The sequence below is a fragment of the Pangasianodon hypophthalmus genome, chromosome 7, assembly GCF_027358585.1.
Source record: "Pangasianodon hypophthalmus isolate fPanHyp1 chromosome 7, fPanHyp1.pri, whole genome shotgun sequence".
NCBI classification, from domain to species: domain Eukaryota; kingdom Metazoa; phylum Chordata; class Actinopteri; order Siluriformes; family Pangasiidae; genus Pangasianodon; species Pangasianodon hypophthalmus.
Window position 1 is genome coordinate 16329108 of NC_069716.1, and position 19153 is coordinate 16348260.

Consider the following 19153-nt stretch of genomic DNA (forward strand, 5'->3'; position numbering starts at 1 on the left):
AGTGCACATTTCTTTACGGTGCTAATTTATTTATTTTGCTAGTAAGTTCTTACTTTACAGCTCAGAATGCTATGGCAGCCCCCGAAAATCTGTAACATTTTTGTGACATGGACATTGCACACTATTATTTCCAGTTTACTGTGCCTGCTGAGCTTTAAATTATGTAAATAAATCATTCATTTTGAGTATGCTGTAGTGTAACAACTTTGGCACTTATGGACAATTTTTATATGGACAATTGTAATATATATGTTTAAATAAATGATTTTCTAGAAATGCAGCTTCAGTTGGAGAGTTCTACACTTCTACACTTCTCTCTCTCTCTCTCTCTCTCTCTCTCTCTCTCTCTCTCTCTCTGAAAAGCCCCTGAAATGCCTTGAAATGCCTTGATCGGCGATGGGGGAGATCCAGTGGTTTTTCAGAACTGGGCCATGAGTCTTTTTAGGCACACACAATCAAAAAGTAGGCTTCGAGTGTCAGATATTCTCAGCATACCACATTTCTTCTTTTCCTCTGAAGTGTGCGAGTTCAAAGCTGCAGCGCTGCTTGCTTTTTGGGCTCTGCGAGATGAATTTATCAAGTGATTTCTGCCAGTTCAGTAGGGAATGGAGGGGGGTGTTGCATGACATGCATATAGAATCTTGTCCTATTTTTATGCTCGCTTTGAAGAAATGCTAAGTACACATCTGTATTTTGTCTGTCATCATCAAAACCAATTGAATGCGGAGTAAGCTGCTCAAGTGTTAATAGACATTTCATTTTTGTTCTTTTCACATATGAAAATCAATCCCATTTACACTTTAATTTAACATTGCCCTATTTGAAACAATTTTTTTGGTGATCAGGTAGTGGAAATATAGCTGTATGTACAAGCTATGTATCAGTCTGCATCACAGGAAAGAATGAGTAATAATTTTTTAAATTAATTATTTTCCCTTTATTAAACATTGTCATAAATGCTGGCAGTAGTCCTAAATCTGCAATTAATTTAAGAAACCATTCATATTTAGAAGTTGTCAACAGCTCCAACAAAACTCCTTTAAGAAGTATAACATGAACTGTACATTTTGAGAGTATGGTCTCTTCGGCATTTAGATCTAAAGACGATAGATGCATTGTATAGAAATGTATGTGTGTTTGTCTCTTTGACACAGTCAACAAAAGAATCTAACACTTAATAGCTACATTGAGCTAGATGCTCAATCAATAGTTATCTCTTATGGATAAACATCTTGAAATTACTGCTCAGTAAAGAAGAAAAAAATCCAAATCTTAAAATAATAATAATCAGTCCTGAGAGACAAAAATCTTCAATTTAAAACTCAACATTATTTTTTGGCATCTTTTTGGTGATCCCCATAACATACTGTATCCATTTGTAGTAGTTGCCTACCCGTGTGTATACGCCATACTTTCCCTTCTTAGCACATTCCTCCCCCCAGCTAACAATGCCAGTAAGGAACCAAGTTCCTTGATACTGGTTGGCATGCGGTCCCCCACTGTCCCCGTGACATGCGTCCTTTGATGCGTCCTGATAGCCAGCGCAGAACATGTAGTGTGTGATCCGCTCACTGCTGCTCTCCTTACAATCGCTCCTATCCACATAGGGCACTTCAGCTATCTGAAGTGTCTCTGCAGCTCGCCCGTGAAAGAGCAGCCGGCCCCAACCACTAATGGTGGCCAGTGTACCAGATTGTAGCAGGGTCTCGCTAAAGCTGCTGGGCCCGAGGCAGATGGACCGCACATGGTCAGTGAAAAGGATGGAGCTGCGGAGACGCACAAGAGCAATGTCATGGTTGTATAGGCTGGTGGATGGGTCATAGCTAGGGTGCATTATGGCCTTCTCCACCTCTAGATCCTGCTCTGTGCCCTCTTTCTTGTTGACATTGTGCTCACCTGTGGGACATGCAGGTTAGTACAAAACAGCACTGTATTTGTCACATTCCAAATGACCTGGATCATTTTAATTATATTTAATTTAGATGTAATTGATGAATCATTAAGCCAGCATTATAACTAAAAAAACCCTTCATTTAAACCTTTTGATTAAAAACTAAAAGAGACAAAAAGGTTTCCTTTTAGTTACTGAGGTTTAGGTGAAGACATAGTATTCGTTGTTGCTGTTAGCCTGGAGTCTTACCTACTCTGATGAAGAACGGTCTCTGCTTGCTCTCTTCTATACAGTGTGCTGCAGTTATGACCCACCGCTCACTCAGAATAGAACCTCCACAGAACACCTGCTGTGTCGAGTGTATCACCAATGCCACCTACAGTACACCAGTCAGCAAAGCCATGCTTATACACTGTCCAAATAGCACATTATGCTGGATTTTAACTGCTTATCCCAACAGCATTGCCTGCTCATAAGGGAGTGTCAGCTGTTGTGAAATTGCCCGGACTCTCTCTGTACCTGCCAAGGAATGTCTCCAGGCGATGCCGATTGTCCACCTATGATGCGAGTCCTATTGTTGACCCAATCTGTGGTGTTGTGGACCCACGTGGGTAGTTTTGAACGAGAAGGTGTGATTTTGCCCTTCTTTTGGCTTATGGTTTGGTTGGTGGTGGGAACTTTTTGGTGTGTAACACTACTGTCAGGTTCTGTTCTGTTAGCCAGTTTGGAGTCTAAAGACCTCACAAAGATCCTTGTGCTCATTTTTCTTACACCACAGGGGAACTTCACTGTAAGCACACACAAAAGAGAAATATATTTTAGATTTAAAAGCACTTCATATGGAAGGTTTAAATGTTAGATGATGCAGTTGAATTATAAGACAATCTCAGCAGTCACTGTTCTGGGAAGCTCTTGGGGGAAAAAAGATGCATATACTGTACTTGTAGATTACCTTCAGGCACACATTTGACCTCCTCCACCAGTTTGTACCCAGTAGCGCAGGAGCACACTGCACCATGAGGCTCCAATGTGGAACAGAAATGCATGCAGCCTCCATTGTTAACATCACAGTGCCTGGCAGTCACTAAGCAGTGTAAACAAACATGAATCACTTTGGTCACATTGGGAAATTACTGACATTGTGCTGTTTTCAAATGAGCTTTAGTCATTTTTTGGAGAGATCTTTGGTCTCACCTATTTCACAGTTCTGTCCAGTGAAACCTGGTCGGCAATGGCATATGTATGTGCTCTTTTGGAGCTCACATGTGCCCTGGTTTTTACATGGTGCTGCTTTACACTGATTCCCATCTGAAATACGAAAATATTGATTGGGATCCATTGTGTTTGGCAAATTTTATTAAAAATATATATATATTCATTTTTTCTATCTAGATATAAACAACTTTGAGTTGCAGTAAATAATAAATTATAGACGAATAACTTACAAGCATAACTTGACCAAAACTCCATCTGTAAAACCCACAAACAACCCATAAGTTTAGTCATGTCACGCCTGTGCTGTAAACGTACAGTGATTGGTAGAGTTCTGAGATACGTGTAGTACTGTGAGTTCTTCTGTTACTCACTGTTTTCTCATCATTTTCGAAGGCTTCTCTGGCCTCCTCCACACTGCACCTCTCCTCCATGCACTCTCTTTCCAAATTCCCTCTGAAAAGCTCCTCAAAGGCACCTGTGTTTGCACGCCTGTACCTCTGTAAAACAATGTCTGCCTCCCACTTATCCAGAAACACTGGCCCTGGGGAGATATAGAGAGTCATAATGTGATCAGGGCTAAGCACAGATCTCTAAAAACATATTTACAGTAGGCACTTATTCTTCCATTACTAGTCTTTAAAACATCATTGCATGTATTGGTATTTATGGACAAGAGAGCCAAGAGGCATTTTGATTGAGCCTTCCATTGTCCTAGTTTGAGCATTGTGAGCTACTGGATGTCTTACCTGCAGAGATCTGCAGCTTTTGCTGTAGCAAAACCCAAAAGACGAAAAGAACAGAGATTGTAGCCATGCCTGCGGAGAGCAAATTTATTCCACGCTTCGGTCAGAGGCTAAATAACCTGAGCCAGCACTCCAAAGTGCAACAGTATGTTTGTTCTACCCACACAGTTTTGCAGTTTTGCGTGTGTGTGTGTGTGTGTGTGTGTGTGAGAGAGAGAGAGAGAGAGAGAGAGAAATTTATTCACAATCAAGTACGAATGGCAGGGGATTATAATTTAACTTTGCCGAAAACAGATGTGAATTTAGCTGTTTAAGGGGGAAAAGTATCTAAGTACATCTGTTAAGCTGAGTAAAAGCAAATGCTTTTAGTAATCCATGTGCAACATACATAAAATTATTATTATTTTTTTTAAAAAAGTGATCAAATTAATGTTTTTTCCTCATGTACTAATTAGGTGCTAATAATGTCATATACTGTATATAGAGCATCCTCACCAGCATATAGTATTTTCTGAGTGTATTAAATGCCTTTGACCTCCACTAGATGGCAGGCTTGCAACTTCAATTCATGTCTCAAAAAAAAAAAGTCTTGCAGTAATGTAATTTAAATTTTTTTTTTTTTTTTTTTTTTTTTTTAACCAACTCAGGATCTGGTCCAGAGTTCATAGTTATGATATTGGTAATGAGCTGATTACAAAAAGTTCAGAAATGAGGTTGGTCGTATTCAGCCATATGCAGTTTCCCATTATAATCATTAGCTTATAAGCATTTTCTTCTCCAGTGCCTTTTTCTTAAAAACCCCATCAGTGCCACTGACAGGTATACCTGGGGATCCATGAGTGCAATAAAATTAAACATGGCCTAAAAATGGACTAACTGAACCCCATGAAACAAGATACCATTAGTGTCATTAGCAGCAAGGAAGGAGCTGAATAAGCACACTGGAGGAGAACCCTGGAGGCTGCAGTTCAAATTCTCCTGTTAACCAGCAATTTTAAACCCCTTAGTATCTAACACAGGATCTTCCAGGCCTTCGCCTTAGGGATCCCCTTGGCTTCTCAGATGGAGCAGTTATATTGACTGTGGGCTTTTTCATCTCATCTAGCCAATACTGAGCTAAATTATTCATACTCTTGCAATTAACACTGGCCATCAACCCTACTGTGAGAGCCACTCAATCTAGGCAGGCAACAGAAGCAGAAAGTTTTTTAGACATGAGAGGGGGTGTTGATAAGTGCCTCTCATATGCAGCAATTAACAAACAGTGTAATTGTAGCCCTAGGCCATTTCAGAGGGCGTCAATAATTAGACCTGCAACACTCCAAACTTTTTAAATTGCATCACTTATTAGCTGTTGAAGCTCTTGCCTTTGAATCATTCTTGAATCCCGATGTTGTATGTTATGTAATGCAGAGAGTAGCACATGTACATCTTTACCTTTAAACTATTAGTCAAGGCAGCAGATTTGGCAAAAAAAGGTGAAAGGGGTGATTGACGTGTGTAGTGTCACAGTAGTGCTAATGTATCGGAGAAGAACTGAAGCCAGCAAGGCAAGAACCTCTATTTAGCTAGATTGATGCAGACACCCAAGAGTATAAAGCATGTTCCTAATACTTTCTGTCACTTCTCACCTCTTCTTTGGGGTGAAGGCCATGTAGCTGTAGAATACAGTACAAGTCTGATGTACAGTACTGATGCACATGTCCTCAGGAAGACTAATGTCAGGATGTAGATGTGGGGGTTGATTTATAAAGCAGCATCCTTTTGGCACCATCTCCAATTAGACCAGTGGCCAGGCCGGGGGCGGCAGCCTGCTCCTGTAGATAATAAACACCAGAGAGATTGATGTTACAACCCTTCTTCACCAGAGAAAAGCAGGTGGTGGAGCAGAGGAACTGGCCTTATCTGCTCCTTGTATGTTTCCTTGTGTCTCTTTAATCGAGGATTTCAGCAAGGAGTGGTGGTTGTTGTTTCAGGATTGTGAAGAACCTGGTTAGCAGTGTATGTAATGGAACACTCTGGTGTTTTTCTGCGTAATCATTAGCCATCGAAAGTGTACTACTACATATGTAGCACATGTGCTATTACCTCTGCCACATTTTTACACATTTCCCAATAATGACAAAAGTATAGAAAACCTGTTGCTTGCAATCTTGCTATCATTTATAATGGAAGTCTAAGGGCAATTGTTTAATATGTGTGACTATCAAAAATTCAAAGCTACAATGGTTACACGCTAACAATAATGGTATAGAATGAGGCAGACATGAGATAATATCCTACCATGTTATTCTGTAATTTTATCTAACTACTCTACTGAAACAATACAATAAAAAAGTAATTCCAGTTAATTACATTTTCTGAAGATTTTGTGGTATCCATGTGTGATTTGACCCCTGAAATCGTAGTCCCAACTCTGAAAAACCCTAGACCTTCAGTAAAGTCACAGGGAGACTGTATGAGGCAGCTATTGTTCCCTTTCTCCTTCTCTCCTTGTACACGCTGGACCTCATGCGCACCTTGCAGCTATTTGCGAAACAGCTTGTGACTATGGTCGGAGCTAGAGGTAACCTGTCCTCCTAATCTGGCCCTTTTATCTAATTACTCCTGTTTGAGTGGTTTTCATATTTTTTAAAATTTCTCCAGCAATCACTTCAGCACAAAGAAGAGAATGTTCCAGGGACGGTTGGCCATATGACAACAATACTTATATCAAATACTACTTCATATTGTCACTTTAATAATGGTCACAACATGTGTGCACACTACTGGCTTGGTCCTCCAGGTGTTATTCACTGTTCACAGAACCCCAGTTACATATGTAACTAGCATTTTGCCTTGCTTGTACTTCTAAACAAAGGTTACTTAAAGCTGATTTGTTCCAAATATATGACCTACTATTAACATGGCATATGGCATATGATTAACATACCTGCACTATAGTGCACCTGACCATCACACCCATATGTGGGTCTTCTCCAAATTGTTGCCACAAAGTTGGAAGCGCACAATTGTACAAGATGTCTTTGTATGCTGTAGCATTACAATTTCCCTTCCCTGTAACTAAGGGGCCCAAACCCTACTTTACTGGAACAGTACAATAAAAAATGATTCCAGGTATTTAGATTTCCTGAAGATTTTGTGGTATCAGTGTGTGATCAGACCCCTGAAATGGTAGTCCCAACTCTGAAAAACTCTAGACCTTCAATAAAGTCACAAAGAAATGTATGAAACAGCTATTGTTCCCTTTCTCCTTCTCTCCTTGTACATGCTGGATCTCATGTGCACTCTGCACCTAACATGCTTTCTTTGAGACCAGCCAACCACATCTTTCGAAATGCTGCTCATGCTGCTTCACGGGGCAGTGTAAGACATTGGGAGGAAACTGATGCCCATGATTGGTTAGTGTCACTGTGATTGACTAGGGACAAAGAGTATGCCATCCCATCCACCCTGTGAGCATGGCCAGTTTTGCTCCTTTGGCTCCTGGCCACACATGGTTGTGTCATCGTCAGGATTCAAACCTGCAATCTCCCAAAGATAGAGGGAACGCTTCTTTGTTGCTCTACTTGGGAGCCCACAGTTTACTAATTTTAAGTAGTTTGTTTACTTAATTACACCACATGGCAAAAAGTTTGTGTACACCTGATCATCACAGCCATATGTGCTTTTCCATTCCAGATTTAGTCCCCCATTTGCTGTTTTAATAACAACCACTCTTCTGGGAAGGTTTTCCTCTAGATTTGGGAGCATGGCTATAGGGATTTGTGCCCTTTCAGCCACAAGAGCATTAGTGAGGTTGTTGGGTGAGGAGCCCTGGGTCACAGTCGGCATTCCAATTCATCCCAAAGGTGTTCATAGGGGTTGAGGTCAGGCCTTCCTGCACAGTTCCTCCACTCCATTCTTGGCAAATCATGTCTTCATGGAGCTCGCTTTCTGCAGAGGGGTATTGTCATGCCTTTTTGCCATGTGGTGTAATTAAGTAAACAAACTAAAATTAATTAGTTTAATTAATTAGTTAAAAATTAGTCAACTGTGGGCTCCCAAGTAGAGCAACAAAGAAGCGTTCCCTCTATCTTTGGGAGATTGCAGAGATTGTCTTACACTCCCCTGTGATGCAGTAGAGACCTACCCCATTTAGTAGCTGTTGTCTGATAGCAGAGTCCTGGCTGGTGGATGGGAATTGGCAGGTTGGGGAGAAAATGAGGGAAACAAATGTTAGTAACCATATCAACTTGCTGTAAGCCGTGCAAGAGACCAAATTCACTTTGTTATGTGAATGTTAACAAGTTTGCATCCAACAGTAATTGGGCTATCACTGAGAGAAACTGTCCAGCTCTTTCTATAAATGGGCAATCTGTATTGACTGTTTCCCAAACCACTTCCATAGCCATCTGTTTCTTAATTGCATTTTCTTCAACCTTTTTTTCCTCCATAAAATTGTGTACATCATTAGAGCTGACTGCTGTCTGGTTGTCAACATTTTTTTCAACTTAAGGTGTTTGCCCTGCTGAAAAATCCAGCTTGCTCTGACTAGCTGCCAAAATACAGTCTGAGCTAATCAAGCTGGTAGACCATCTTTGCCAGATGATAAGTTATTTACCACCTTCTTTATTAGTAACTAAACTGATCCACAAATCACAGATCTTTTTCTAATTGCTTTACTGTTGTGTTATTTTCTTGAAAATAACTTGTGTATGGTGTAGCATTAGTGGCAGTAATTCAGAAACCATTCTTTTCTATCCTTTTGACCGGCACTTACCAGCTGGCAAAGACGGTATGCCAGCTCGGCCTGTGTTTTGGCAGCTGGGAGCTGGTCAGACTAAGCTGGACTTTTCTGGGTAGTGATGTAATATACATTTAACATTGGATTTGGCAGTCACCCGGTATATACACCAACATTGTAAGCTACACAGTATGAGCGCATTTGTCATTCGGTTTCACGTGTAATGTGGTTTTAGACACTTCACATTATGTGAGTATTTACATAATGTTGCATGAGATGTCTGTGTGATGTAATGTCATGTGATGAACTGCATGATGTCTTGTGTTTGCTTGGGATCACATGCAATTTCAGGGCACAACATGTGATCATATAAATTTACATGATGTCACATGTCATCACATGCAAATATCATGTTCTCATGTGATATATACTGTTTGTGATTTTTTGTTATTCCTGTTAAAATAGTAATTAAGAATAGTACATAGTAATTAGTACTAGTAATAGTATTAGTAACAGTAAATAGTAAACTGGTGTTTGTACACTGCAATCCATTAGGTATAATGACCTGGCAGCTCTAATTTTAAGTGTACTTTATTCATGTACAGTAGTTTCATGTTTAAATTGTTGTCAGATCAAATTTGCACATCTGCCTTGAAGATAGAAATTAGGTTGAAAACGTTGGGGTATATCTTTAAGCCTTCACGGCCCTGTGAATCTGACTGTGGTGTGTAGCGTGTCGCATAGCTGATGGTATCTAGAAAGAGATGACAGCAGTGCAGCTTCACTGCCTATGGGTTGATTTATGACCGGTCTCTTCAGAACTCTTCAAGACATAACACTACTCTGTGTACTTTATCTCTTTCAGGTCAGACATATTCAGAGGAGTAATATCAGCATGTCCACTCAGTGGCAGTATTAGACAGTGCATTCTCAACTCCTATTTTATGACATACCTCACCACAAGGTGCACTTGAGAGATTTATGGCTATACAAAGCATTCTGTCACAGGTGTGTGAAGTTTGTTAGGTGGTCCCAAGGTGCTATTAACCAGAAGAGGTGGGCCCCTTTTATGCCTAGTTCTGTCCACAACATACACTACCATTCAGAGGTTTGGCCACTAGAGTGAATATGCATATTTCATTGTCTTAATGACATTTTGAAAAAGGTGTCTAGACAAATGGACAATTTATTTCTGAATCAAAGTGTATGTTTGAAGCAGTTTGTCTTAAAATTACATTGTTTTCCCAAACATTTCCTTTTCACTTAGATGTTAGGAGAAGCAGTGTGGAGCACACAGCCTATTTGGAAACAATAAGAAAAGCTTCCTGGGTGAAGTTCCCTCATGAAGCTGGTTAAGAAGATGCAAAATGTGCACAAAACATCTTCAGGAATACTGATAACATACTGATACTGATACTGATAAAGTATAAAATAGTTTTGAGTTGTTTAACACTTGGTCACTGCATAATTCCATGTGTTATTTTATGGTGCTATTGCCTACATTACTCTTCTATAATAATATAATATATTAAAAATTAAGAAAACCCTTCTACAAGCAGACCTTTGACTGGAAGAGTATGTCATATTTTATGTATGGCTTCTAGTCTGTTACTTACTGTAGAGGGTGGAATTATTAGGATAACATTAAGTGTAAGTATGGTGTCTGGGTTTATATAATGAGGACACTGGCTGGTTCATGTTCTCTTTAGAAGAGACTGATCTCTGGAGACAGTAAACAGAGATCAGCTTAAAATCAAGATAAAATAAATAGCTGTAGAAGTACTAAACTAGCTACATGGCTTGAAAATAAAACTTGGTAACAGTAAGGATGTACAATTAAAGTTTCACCAAATTGAATGTACACCAAGAGAATATCACATAGAATTTTGGTCTTTTCAGTATAAGGAATTAAGTGTGGTACAGGTCCTGGGGCTACATGAAGCGTCTGTGGGTGTGTTTTCAATCACAGCACTGAAATGAGCTCAGGTAGGAAATCATGAACTTTGTGGCATGGTTGAAGTTTGAACACTGTCTGGACTGAATTTGTATTCTGCTTCAGGGTTAGTAAGTGTCTCATGAGGCTAGTGAGTGACATTGGCTTCTATATTCAAGATAATAGTCTGCTGGTCTGCTTAATCACTGTTTTATACATGCAAATTCCTATGCATGTATGCAGACATGACACTGTAGCCTTCTACATGTATTCTATAAGTGTTACTCTGAAGTCATTTAATGTTATTAGCCTTGTCATCAGTCTTGTTCGCCTGTTATTGGAGTTATTTCCTCCCCTTCAGTTATATATGAAAAGACTGCAATGCTTTACCTCATGCTTCAGGCCCCCAGCATTGATATTAATGTGGTATTTGAAAAAGTACACCTCTGTTAATTAGTACAGTCATTCTGTGAGCCTGAAAGGCTAATGTTTTACACCCACAGGCCCTCACTGCCAGTCTGACCCAGCCCAGTGCTGGCAGCTGACATTTAAACAGTCTGCTTCATATTTATTCCGAGGATGAAAAGCAACAGATACACTATATACTGTACTTTGAACATGCTTAGGACATCCGTGCAGAATCTGTTCAGCTTCCATTATGTGTCTTTTTATTTTTTTAGACCCTATGTTGACGGGGGTATGTTAGCCTTAGCTGGTACATGATTTTTCCTGAGTGAGAGATGAATGTGTAGGTGAGGGCAGTCCGTCCATATGTTTTATATGGTTCCTTTTAGCTATAGTCATTTAAGTACTCACATAGAGAAAAGTTAATATGTATTATGTAACATAGTAAAGACCATTGCAGATCTATGGCCATCTACTCAACAGGGCATGTCTTTAATGGGATTGTGAAAAAAAGTGTATGGAAACAGATTTCCATATAAATTATGACATAGTAAGCATGTGAACCAGCCTTTCCATCTAAATAGCTGACTTTCTTTTGATTGTGTGACGTAGTTGCAGAAACATGCCCTGTATTTGTATTTTGTATTTGTGTCTTTTAAAGAAAATCACTTCATATTTGCAACAGATTTGGACAGAATCATACCTGTGTGACTTGAGACACATATGTAGGTTGTATTTAGGTATGCACTGATCAGCCACTCTTACTAACTGCAACTCCTATAGTTCTTACAAAAGCCCAGTTTTATGTAATGAGTATCAACCCTAGCCCATTAAAAGCTAATAGAGGACAGGGAGGAGGACAGAAAATAGAATAATGACAGTGGAGGAAAAGTAGAAAGTGAGCAGTAGGGAGTTATGGCTGATCTTTTTTTTTTTTTTTCCATTTGCAGTGCTAAGTTCAGATGAAGTCACTGACCAGAAATAAAGGCATCCAGAGAAAAAAGGAAAAGAGAAAAAGTCAGCCTTGACATCTTGACAGTGGTAAATGTACAGTTAGGCTATTTGCTGACTTTCATGCAAATTACTGCCAATACATATTCTCTGTGTGATATAATGCACATAATAATAATAATAATAATAATAATAATAATAATAATAATAATGTTCTAATCATTTAAGATGTTCTATATAGAGCAATCAGTGAGCTTAGCAAAATGAAGCAGCAGCCATTTTATTCATTGCTGTATTTTCGTTCTGCAGAATGTATATTACGGTTATTTTTATCAGCTTCTCCCAGAACACAGAGCTTTTTTAAACAAGTCGATCTGACCCAAACCCAGGCACAACATTAGCCAAAAAACATCCCTTTCGTTTTTATTCCTTTAAAAAGCACTTTTCCTCTGTCCCAGAAAAGTATTTTGAGAACAATCCCATACACCCCCAAAGCAAAAGCTCCCTAAAGTGTTATCTGAAAGGATTTCAAGGCAGAACAAGCTGATTAAGCCTGGTTTCACTTCACATATGGAGAGTAAGCATACAAATAAACAAATCATGTTTAGTAATGTAACAGACTTTACAAGACATTGGAAACTGATACTTCTACCTTTACAACAACAACAACAATAATAATAATAATAATAATGTTTTTACAATCTGATGTAAAATTTGCTGTAATTCAGTGAATTTATTGTTAGTTGCTACTCATTTATTATAAGAAGCTCATACAATTAAAACACACAGAAAGTTAAATTAAGAAATAAAAATTAAGCATTTATATACAGTCCCCTCTGAAAGTATTGGAACGGCAAGGCCAATTCAAGGCCAATAAACTGAAGACAACTTAGAAAATGCCACTTTTGTGGCAGACCACCCAGTTTTTCATCTTTTGATCTCAAACCCAAATGCCTTCAGTGTATAGCAAAAACAAAGGAATTGGCTTTGCCGTTCCAATACTTTCAGAGGGGACTGTAATTCAGAATGTATACTGAGTAAGCATATAAATAATCAGGAATTGATGAGACAGTGTTGCAGAATATACATACAATGAAGCAGCAGAATATATATATATACACTGAAAGAAAGTTTATGTTCTGCTTAAAGATAGTGTTAAGCATGGACTTGTTAAATGCATTCAATTACAGCTAGACTACCATGACAGTAAGAGGTTTTGTTGTTAATGGAATGATGCTACAGAGGAAGACCATGTGGATGTTTTACAATCACTTCTGCAATGTCCTGTGGACAGGTGAGAAATAAAGATTAACTCTTTTTGCAGAAAATTTCGTTGCACTCCAACACCAAAACCTTGTTCCAGCTGTGAAGCATGGTAGAGATAGTGTTAGGTATGGGACTGTTTGCCTCAAGGCCTGGACAAATTGAGGGAACAGTGAGGGAATAATTCAGTGAGGGAACAATGAATTCAAAACTGTAACTGGTGATTTTACAGGTGAATGTCAGGCTTGCTTAAGAGGAATAAAATTGTTAGAAAGAGGAATAAAATGTTCCTCTAGAATGTCCTTTAGCTATAATGACATCCACAAAATGTTCTTCAGTGTTGTCAGTGTACAGGAAACATTTTGTGGATGCCATTGTAGCTAAAGGACATTCTACCAATTATTATACAGATCACATACTTTTTTCAGCTTGGACTATGAATGATTAATTAATGACAACGTTCATTAAAGATATGGAGTACAGTACAGTTGTTCAGAAAGAATATGACTTGGATAAAGACATGGTTTGCCAAGGTTGGAGTGTAAGAACTTGAGCCCTGGCCTGCACAGAGCCCTGACCTCAACCCCTGAACACATTTGAGATGAACTGGAACACCGACTGCACCGCAGTTTTCCTCACCTGACCTCAGTGCCTGATCTCATTAATGATCTTGTGGCTGAAAAGGCACAAATCCCCGCAGCCACGCTCCAAAGTCTAATGGAAAGCCTTCCCAGAAGAGTGGAGGTTGTTATAGAAAAGGGAGACTAACTCTGGAATGGGATGTTTAAAAAGCACATATGAGTGTGATGGTCAGTTTTCCACAAACCTGTAGCTACAGTACATAGTGTAGGAAAATTTTTTGGTGTTGGAATGGGGAAGCTAGCCTAGGGCACCTAAACGTGCTAAGGCTAGCCCTGATCACCATGCAACTAACCTATAATGCTATGTGTGCCTTGCAAAATTCTCAGATCCAGATGTATGAAGATAAAAGTGACAGTGACTGCTTTGTCAGCTCCTGGTGAAACTACAAGAGCTTTGTTTGTGATGAACTGTAGCCCTGTGTGAGTACCTACAATGCTGTCAATGCTGCAATCTACAATCTGTACATCTGTCCACCCCCTCATCAAGAAAAGCAGAGAAAACGCACAGGACAAAAGCATGTCTAACAGGGGTGTAACGATACATCGTGACGAGATGCATCACGATGCAAAAATGTAATGATGTGCAAACTGGAAAAGTGCGATATCTGCATTCTATTAATTATGAATGTCATGCAATTCCACTGTTTGAACACCAGAGGTCTCAAACTGCGCAACCGCTAAAGTTAAAATATATTAGTAAAGTGTACATTTTGTTTACAATATTAATTAAACCTCTGTGCATAGCAATTTTTACATTTATTTTGTTTTATACAGGCAAAAATGCACATTATTTTGCATAGATTATTATACAGAAATAAAGATTCTTTTCAGTCATAATTTTTCTTCATTCGAATTTTGTTCAAATTTTCAGAGAATTGAATCGTGACTGCATTATCGTCAATGTATACGTTTATTGCTACATTCCTAGTGTCTAACACATTTGATGATATGTTATCTTTAATCCTGCTTACCTACAGTGCATGCTGAGCCTGCTTAATACACACACACACACACACACACACACACACGTTAGGCTTGCTTGGGCCTGCTGCTGAATCTGTTCACTTTTAGGCATTAACCTATTGAAAGATCCCAGTGTGGACTGGAAGCAGGTGAACAAAAGCTCAGTGGAAAATGCAGTGGCCTTTATGCATGGCAGAAGATTGACCAAGTGATGTATGCTGATTGGCCTGTTGGATGAAATTATGTCTTTCTGTCAGTGCACCTTTATTTGCTACAGTAAATCACAGTGCAATGTCATAGCTGACATGTTCATTAGCAGCGTGCACACATACACACAAAAAGAAATTTAATGTCCTGGAGGTTAGTGTTTCTTTGGACTAATTTTAAAGGAAATAACAGATGAAGACAAATTCGTGTCCTTGACGTTAGACACAAGTCTTTATTATATAATACTTCTGATAGAATTTTGAAAGGACACTGTCACATAAAAGAAGACAAATTGGATGCTCACTTGGTTATGTGGAAAATAAGCTGCTGATAACTCATATTCTTATTTTCTATATAAAAATGTGAACATCCAATTTGTCTTCATTTATATGATAGGAATCCTTTATTCCTGTGTCAGTCGATAGACTCATGTTGCTACTAGACAAACTGTAACTTTGTTAGAATCAACAGTCTACTCTGTGACAGCTGCAAAATTGACATTTCTTCTCTGGAAGTGTCATTTGTCGTGTCACCCTGCTGCTGACATTACAGTTCATTTATTAAGAGCGGGATGACCTGCATGACCTCAAGCTGCTAAATACGCTAAACCCATATTGATTCACCATCTCAGCATCTCATCTCAGTCAAATATATTGTGTAAGACATAAGGTCATCATAAGCTTTTCTGAGTCTATGGTGGATATTACTAGTATATCTTGAACAATGCATATTTCACTGAAGAGCAGCTACTTTGTTTTAAAAAATAAATAAATAAATAAATAAAAACTAAAAGAGACAGCTGCATATTTGACTAATGACTTTGTATGTATATATATATATATATATATATATATATATATATATATATATATATATATATATATATATATATATATATATGTGTGTGTGTGTGTGTGTGTATACACACACACACACACACACACAACTGTATCTCTATCACTTGGGTTTGCTGCAAAAACATTTATACTCCATTCCAATAAATACTAACGAGGAGAAGGTCATTCATTCAAGCTGGTAAGTAAAATCCACTTTTATGAAAATGGTGTGTTATGGACGTGCATCTACTGGATAAATAACAGAAGCACTTTGCATCTTCATATATTTGAATGCAATCTGCAATCTAACTCCAGAACTATTGACACCCTTCATGAAAAAGTGCAAAACTCTTTCATTCATCGTCAGTAACCACTTCATCCTGGTCAGGGTTACAGTGGCCCTGGAGCCTATCCCAGGAACGCTGGGTGTGAGATGGGAACACACCCTGAATAGGAACCTAGTCCATCACAGGGTGTCATGCATACACACTCTTGCATCTAGGGGCAAATTAGCAATTCCACTTACTAGCATGTTTTGGGAAGGAACAGGAGAACCTGAAGGAAACTGGGAGAACATGGAAAACTCTGCAAAGAGTGTAACCCAAGCTCAGGATCGAACTGGGGACCCTGGAGCTGTGGGGCAGCAATGGTACATGCTGCATCACTTTGAGCAAAACTGAATATAATATGTATATATTATTTATAAGACAAACAATAAGTTGTACAAAGCACTTAAACAAATATGAGCGCAGTACACAAGAGATGCAGTTGTGACCCACCTGACCCAAATGATCAAATGATCACACTGTGTGTATGTGTATATTACTGCTGTATACATTAACTAATGAAAATTGCATAGAAATGAAATTATTTTTTTCTGATGTGTTTATTTTTGTGAGTGGGGAAAAACCCAAATACCAAATATTTAAATGAATGAATGAATGAATGAAAATGATTGCATGTAACATTAAATAATACTGAAACTGATAATAAAACTGATTAATTTTTAAAGGAATCATTCTTTTCAATTCTGTTAAGCAAGCAAATTTTATCTACTTCACATGCAATAATCTCTGACATTGTTAGACAAAAAGTCTTCTTTTTCCCTCATTCTCAAGTTGATGATGTTTAATGAGGGATGATGAAATGGCCAGCTAGTGTAGTATGAATTATTGATACCACAGCAGCTGTTTTGACCAGCATGTCATAGTTAAATAAGATTAGTACATTTGAAAACATTGAGGATTGGGGAAAGTTGGGTTAACACTGTGTCATTTTAAGGCAATATTTTGAGAATGAGCTTAGTGATTCTAGAAATGCATCTAATCAAACTGAGAAAAATAGAATACAGATATTGATGATTACTAAGAAATTAGCCTTTTCTGATTGAGTAAGCTGTCAAGGCATGAATGACTAGGGCATGACCTCTAAGGAGAAGTTGAATACACTTAAGAAAGGGCAGTGGTAAACAGAAACAACCTCTTGCTCAAGGACACTGTATCTGATTTCTTGTTTCCTTGAAAGAGAAGCCATACTTTTAAACACCACTCTGTTATATTGTACCTGCATGTGTGCTGTGACCTCCTTTCTGTCTCCTATCTCGCCAAGGTGACTCTGTAGTGTATGTGACCTCAAAATATCAGCTTGCTTTTCAGTACATTTCTGGAAAATAAGCAATAAAAAAATGCTCTTTTTGTTACTACCTGCTCAGTTGTACTATATAGTATATAATTATTATGTCATTACATAACAATACACTACTGTTTATAAAGTACTGTGTTCAGATCAGTATAACACTTTAATTAAGCAATATCACACAAGCAAGAGTGCAGTTATACTGAATATCGGCACTGCTGTAGGCAAGAGGAGTTTATTTTTGCTAAGCTAATGAAAATAGATCACGAAGAAGCCGCACTCATTGACATCCCGTTGGCTAGCTGGCTAGCTTGCTGCGCATTGATCCCACACTGATTTGTACATTCCTGTTAAAGGTGCATCTGGTGAAATTGTCCTCGTTTCATCCTTTTTATCTTTGTCTGATGAGTTTATATATTTTAAGTCAAAAGTAATTTTCATGAAAAATGTATCATTTGCCACTATTGAGGATACTAACTCTACTTACCGACATAGATTCAGTTAACTATTGCTAGAATTGGAATTTTATGTTGCTAACACAGATGAGTTGAAACAGAAGTGATACACACAGTGAAACATCCCAGTGAGGTTATACTAAATATAAGCACTCTTGGAACGCCGCTCGTCCAATCAAATTAGTGAATCGGAACAAACTGCTGTATTAATATTTTTTTTTATAGTTCGGTACTAGAGCTCATGTGGTATTCTGGAAAAATATTTACAGTAATGATAGATTATACCATATCAAAGGATCATACAGTATAGCTACAGAAACACTGCTATGACTACTCCAAAGTCCGAGACCACTAGTGAACATACTTCTGTTTGGCTTTCTTTTTCAATTTAAAACAAAGGTTTTCGTTACAAATGATACTGAGTGAAAAGTAGAATCTTTGAAACACGTACATGAATTTCAGAGTTTCTTAGTATTTGGTATTCGGTCTTAGACTTTTGGAACCTGTTGAATATATCATCAACTTTACTGTCATTAACTAAGATTTTATTTAAAAAAACAACTTAGCTACAATAACTTTAGCAAAGCAGTGTTAAATGTAAACCAGAGGTTAGGTTAGGCAATGCTCTGTAGCTAACCTAGCCTAGCTAGGTAGCTAATGTTAGCTAGCTAGCCTGATACTTTAAATATATAACCTCCATCCATCCATTTTCTGTACTGCTTATCCTTTACAGGGTCGTGGGGAGCCTGGAGCCTATCCCAGGAGACTCGGGTCACAAGGCAGGGGACACCCTGGACAGGGTGCCAACGCATCACAGGGCACAATCACACACATGCTCACACCCATTCACACACTACAGACAATATAGAGATGCCAATCAGCCTACAACACATGTCTTTGGACTAGGGGAGGAAACCAGAGTACCCAAAGGAAACCCCCAAAGCACGGGGAGAACATGCAAACGAATCGAACCCCCAACCCGGGATAAATATATACCCTATGTAGCTTATTTTCTACTTGTTTTCTTTTCTGTGCATTCATGACTGTGACCCATTTGTTGTGTTGCTATTGTTAATGTTAGCAGTTTCTCATTGTGTAATTTGATATATTGCACGTGTTCTATTAAAATTCACTGTTATTTCATAATTTGCTGTAATTAACTTTTTCATTTAAGAATTTTTTTGATTAAATTAACTATTCTTATTCTGTAAAATGTTTTTGTTAACTGAAATGAAATGATTAATAAACACATTTCTTAATCACATTTTTTGTGATCAAATGACTCTTTC

General features: G+C 38.3%; 2 protein-coding genes across 2 annotated transcripts in view; one reads left to right on the forward strand and one right to left on the reverse strand.

Moving 5' to 3' along the window:
• The window catches only part of mcf2a (MCF.2 cell line derived transforming sequence a), a 41356-nt gene extending 22431 nt beyond the window's left edge, over nt 1-18925 (forward strand). Inside the window, exon 28 of the mRNA XM_053235651.1 lies at nt 18598-18925. Within this exon, the coding sequence (XP_053091626.1) occupies nt 18598-18770 (173 nt within the window). The 3' untranslated portion in view covers nt 18771-18925. The remainder of the gene's footprint in view (nt 1-18597) is intronic.
• Nucleotides 753-4010, reverse strand: f9a (coagulation factor IXa). The gene is made up of 8 exons (XM_026917967.3): nt 3853-4010; nt 3478-3647; nt 3337-3361; nt 3086-3199; nt 2844-2975; nt 2411-2679; nt 2141-2267; nt 753-1896 (listed from the first exon to the last, which is right to left on the reverse strand). The coding sequence occupies exons 1-8, from the start codon at nt 3917-3919 to the stop codon at nt 1316-1318; spliced, it is 1485 nt and encodes a 494-aa protein (XP_026773768.1). The 5' UTR covers nt 3920-4010; the 3' UTR covers nt 753-1315.
• Nucleotides 18926-19153: the final 228 nt, after the last annotated feature.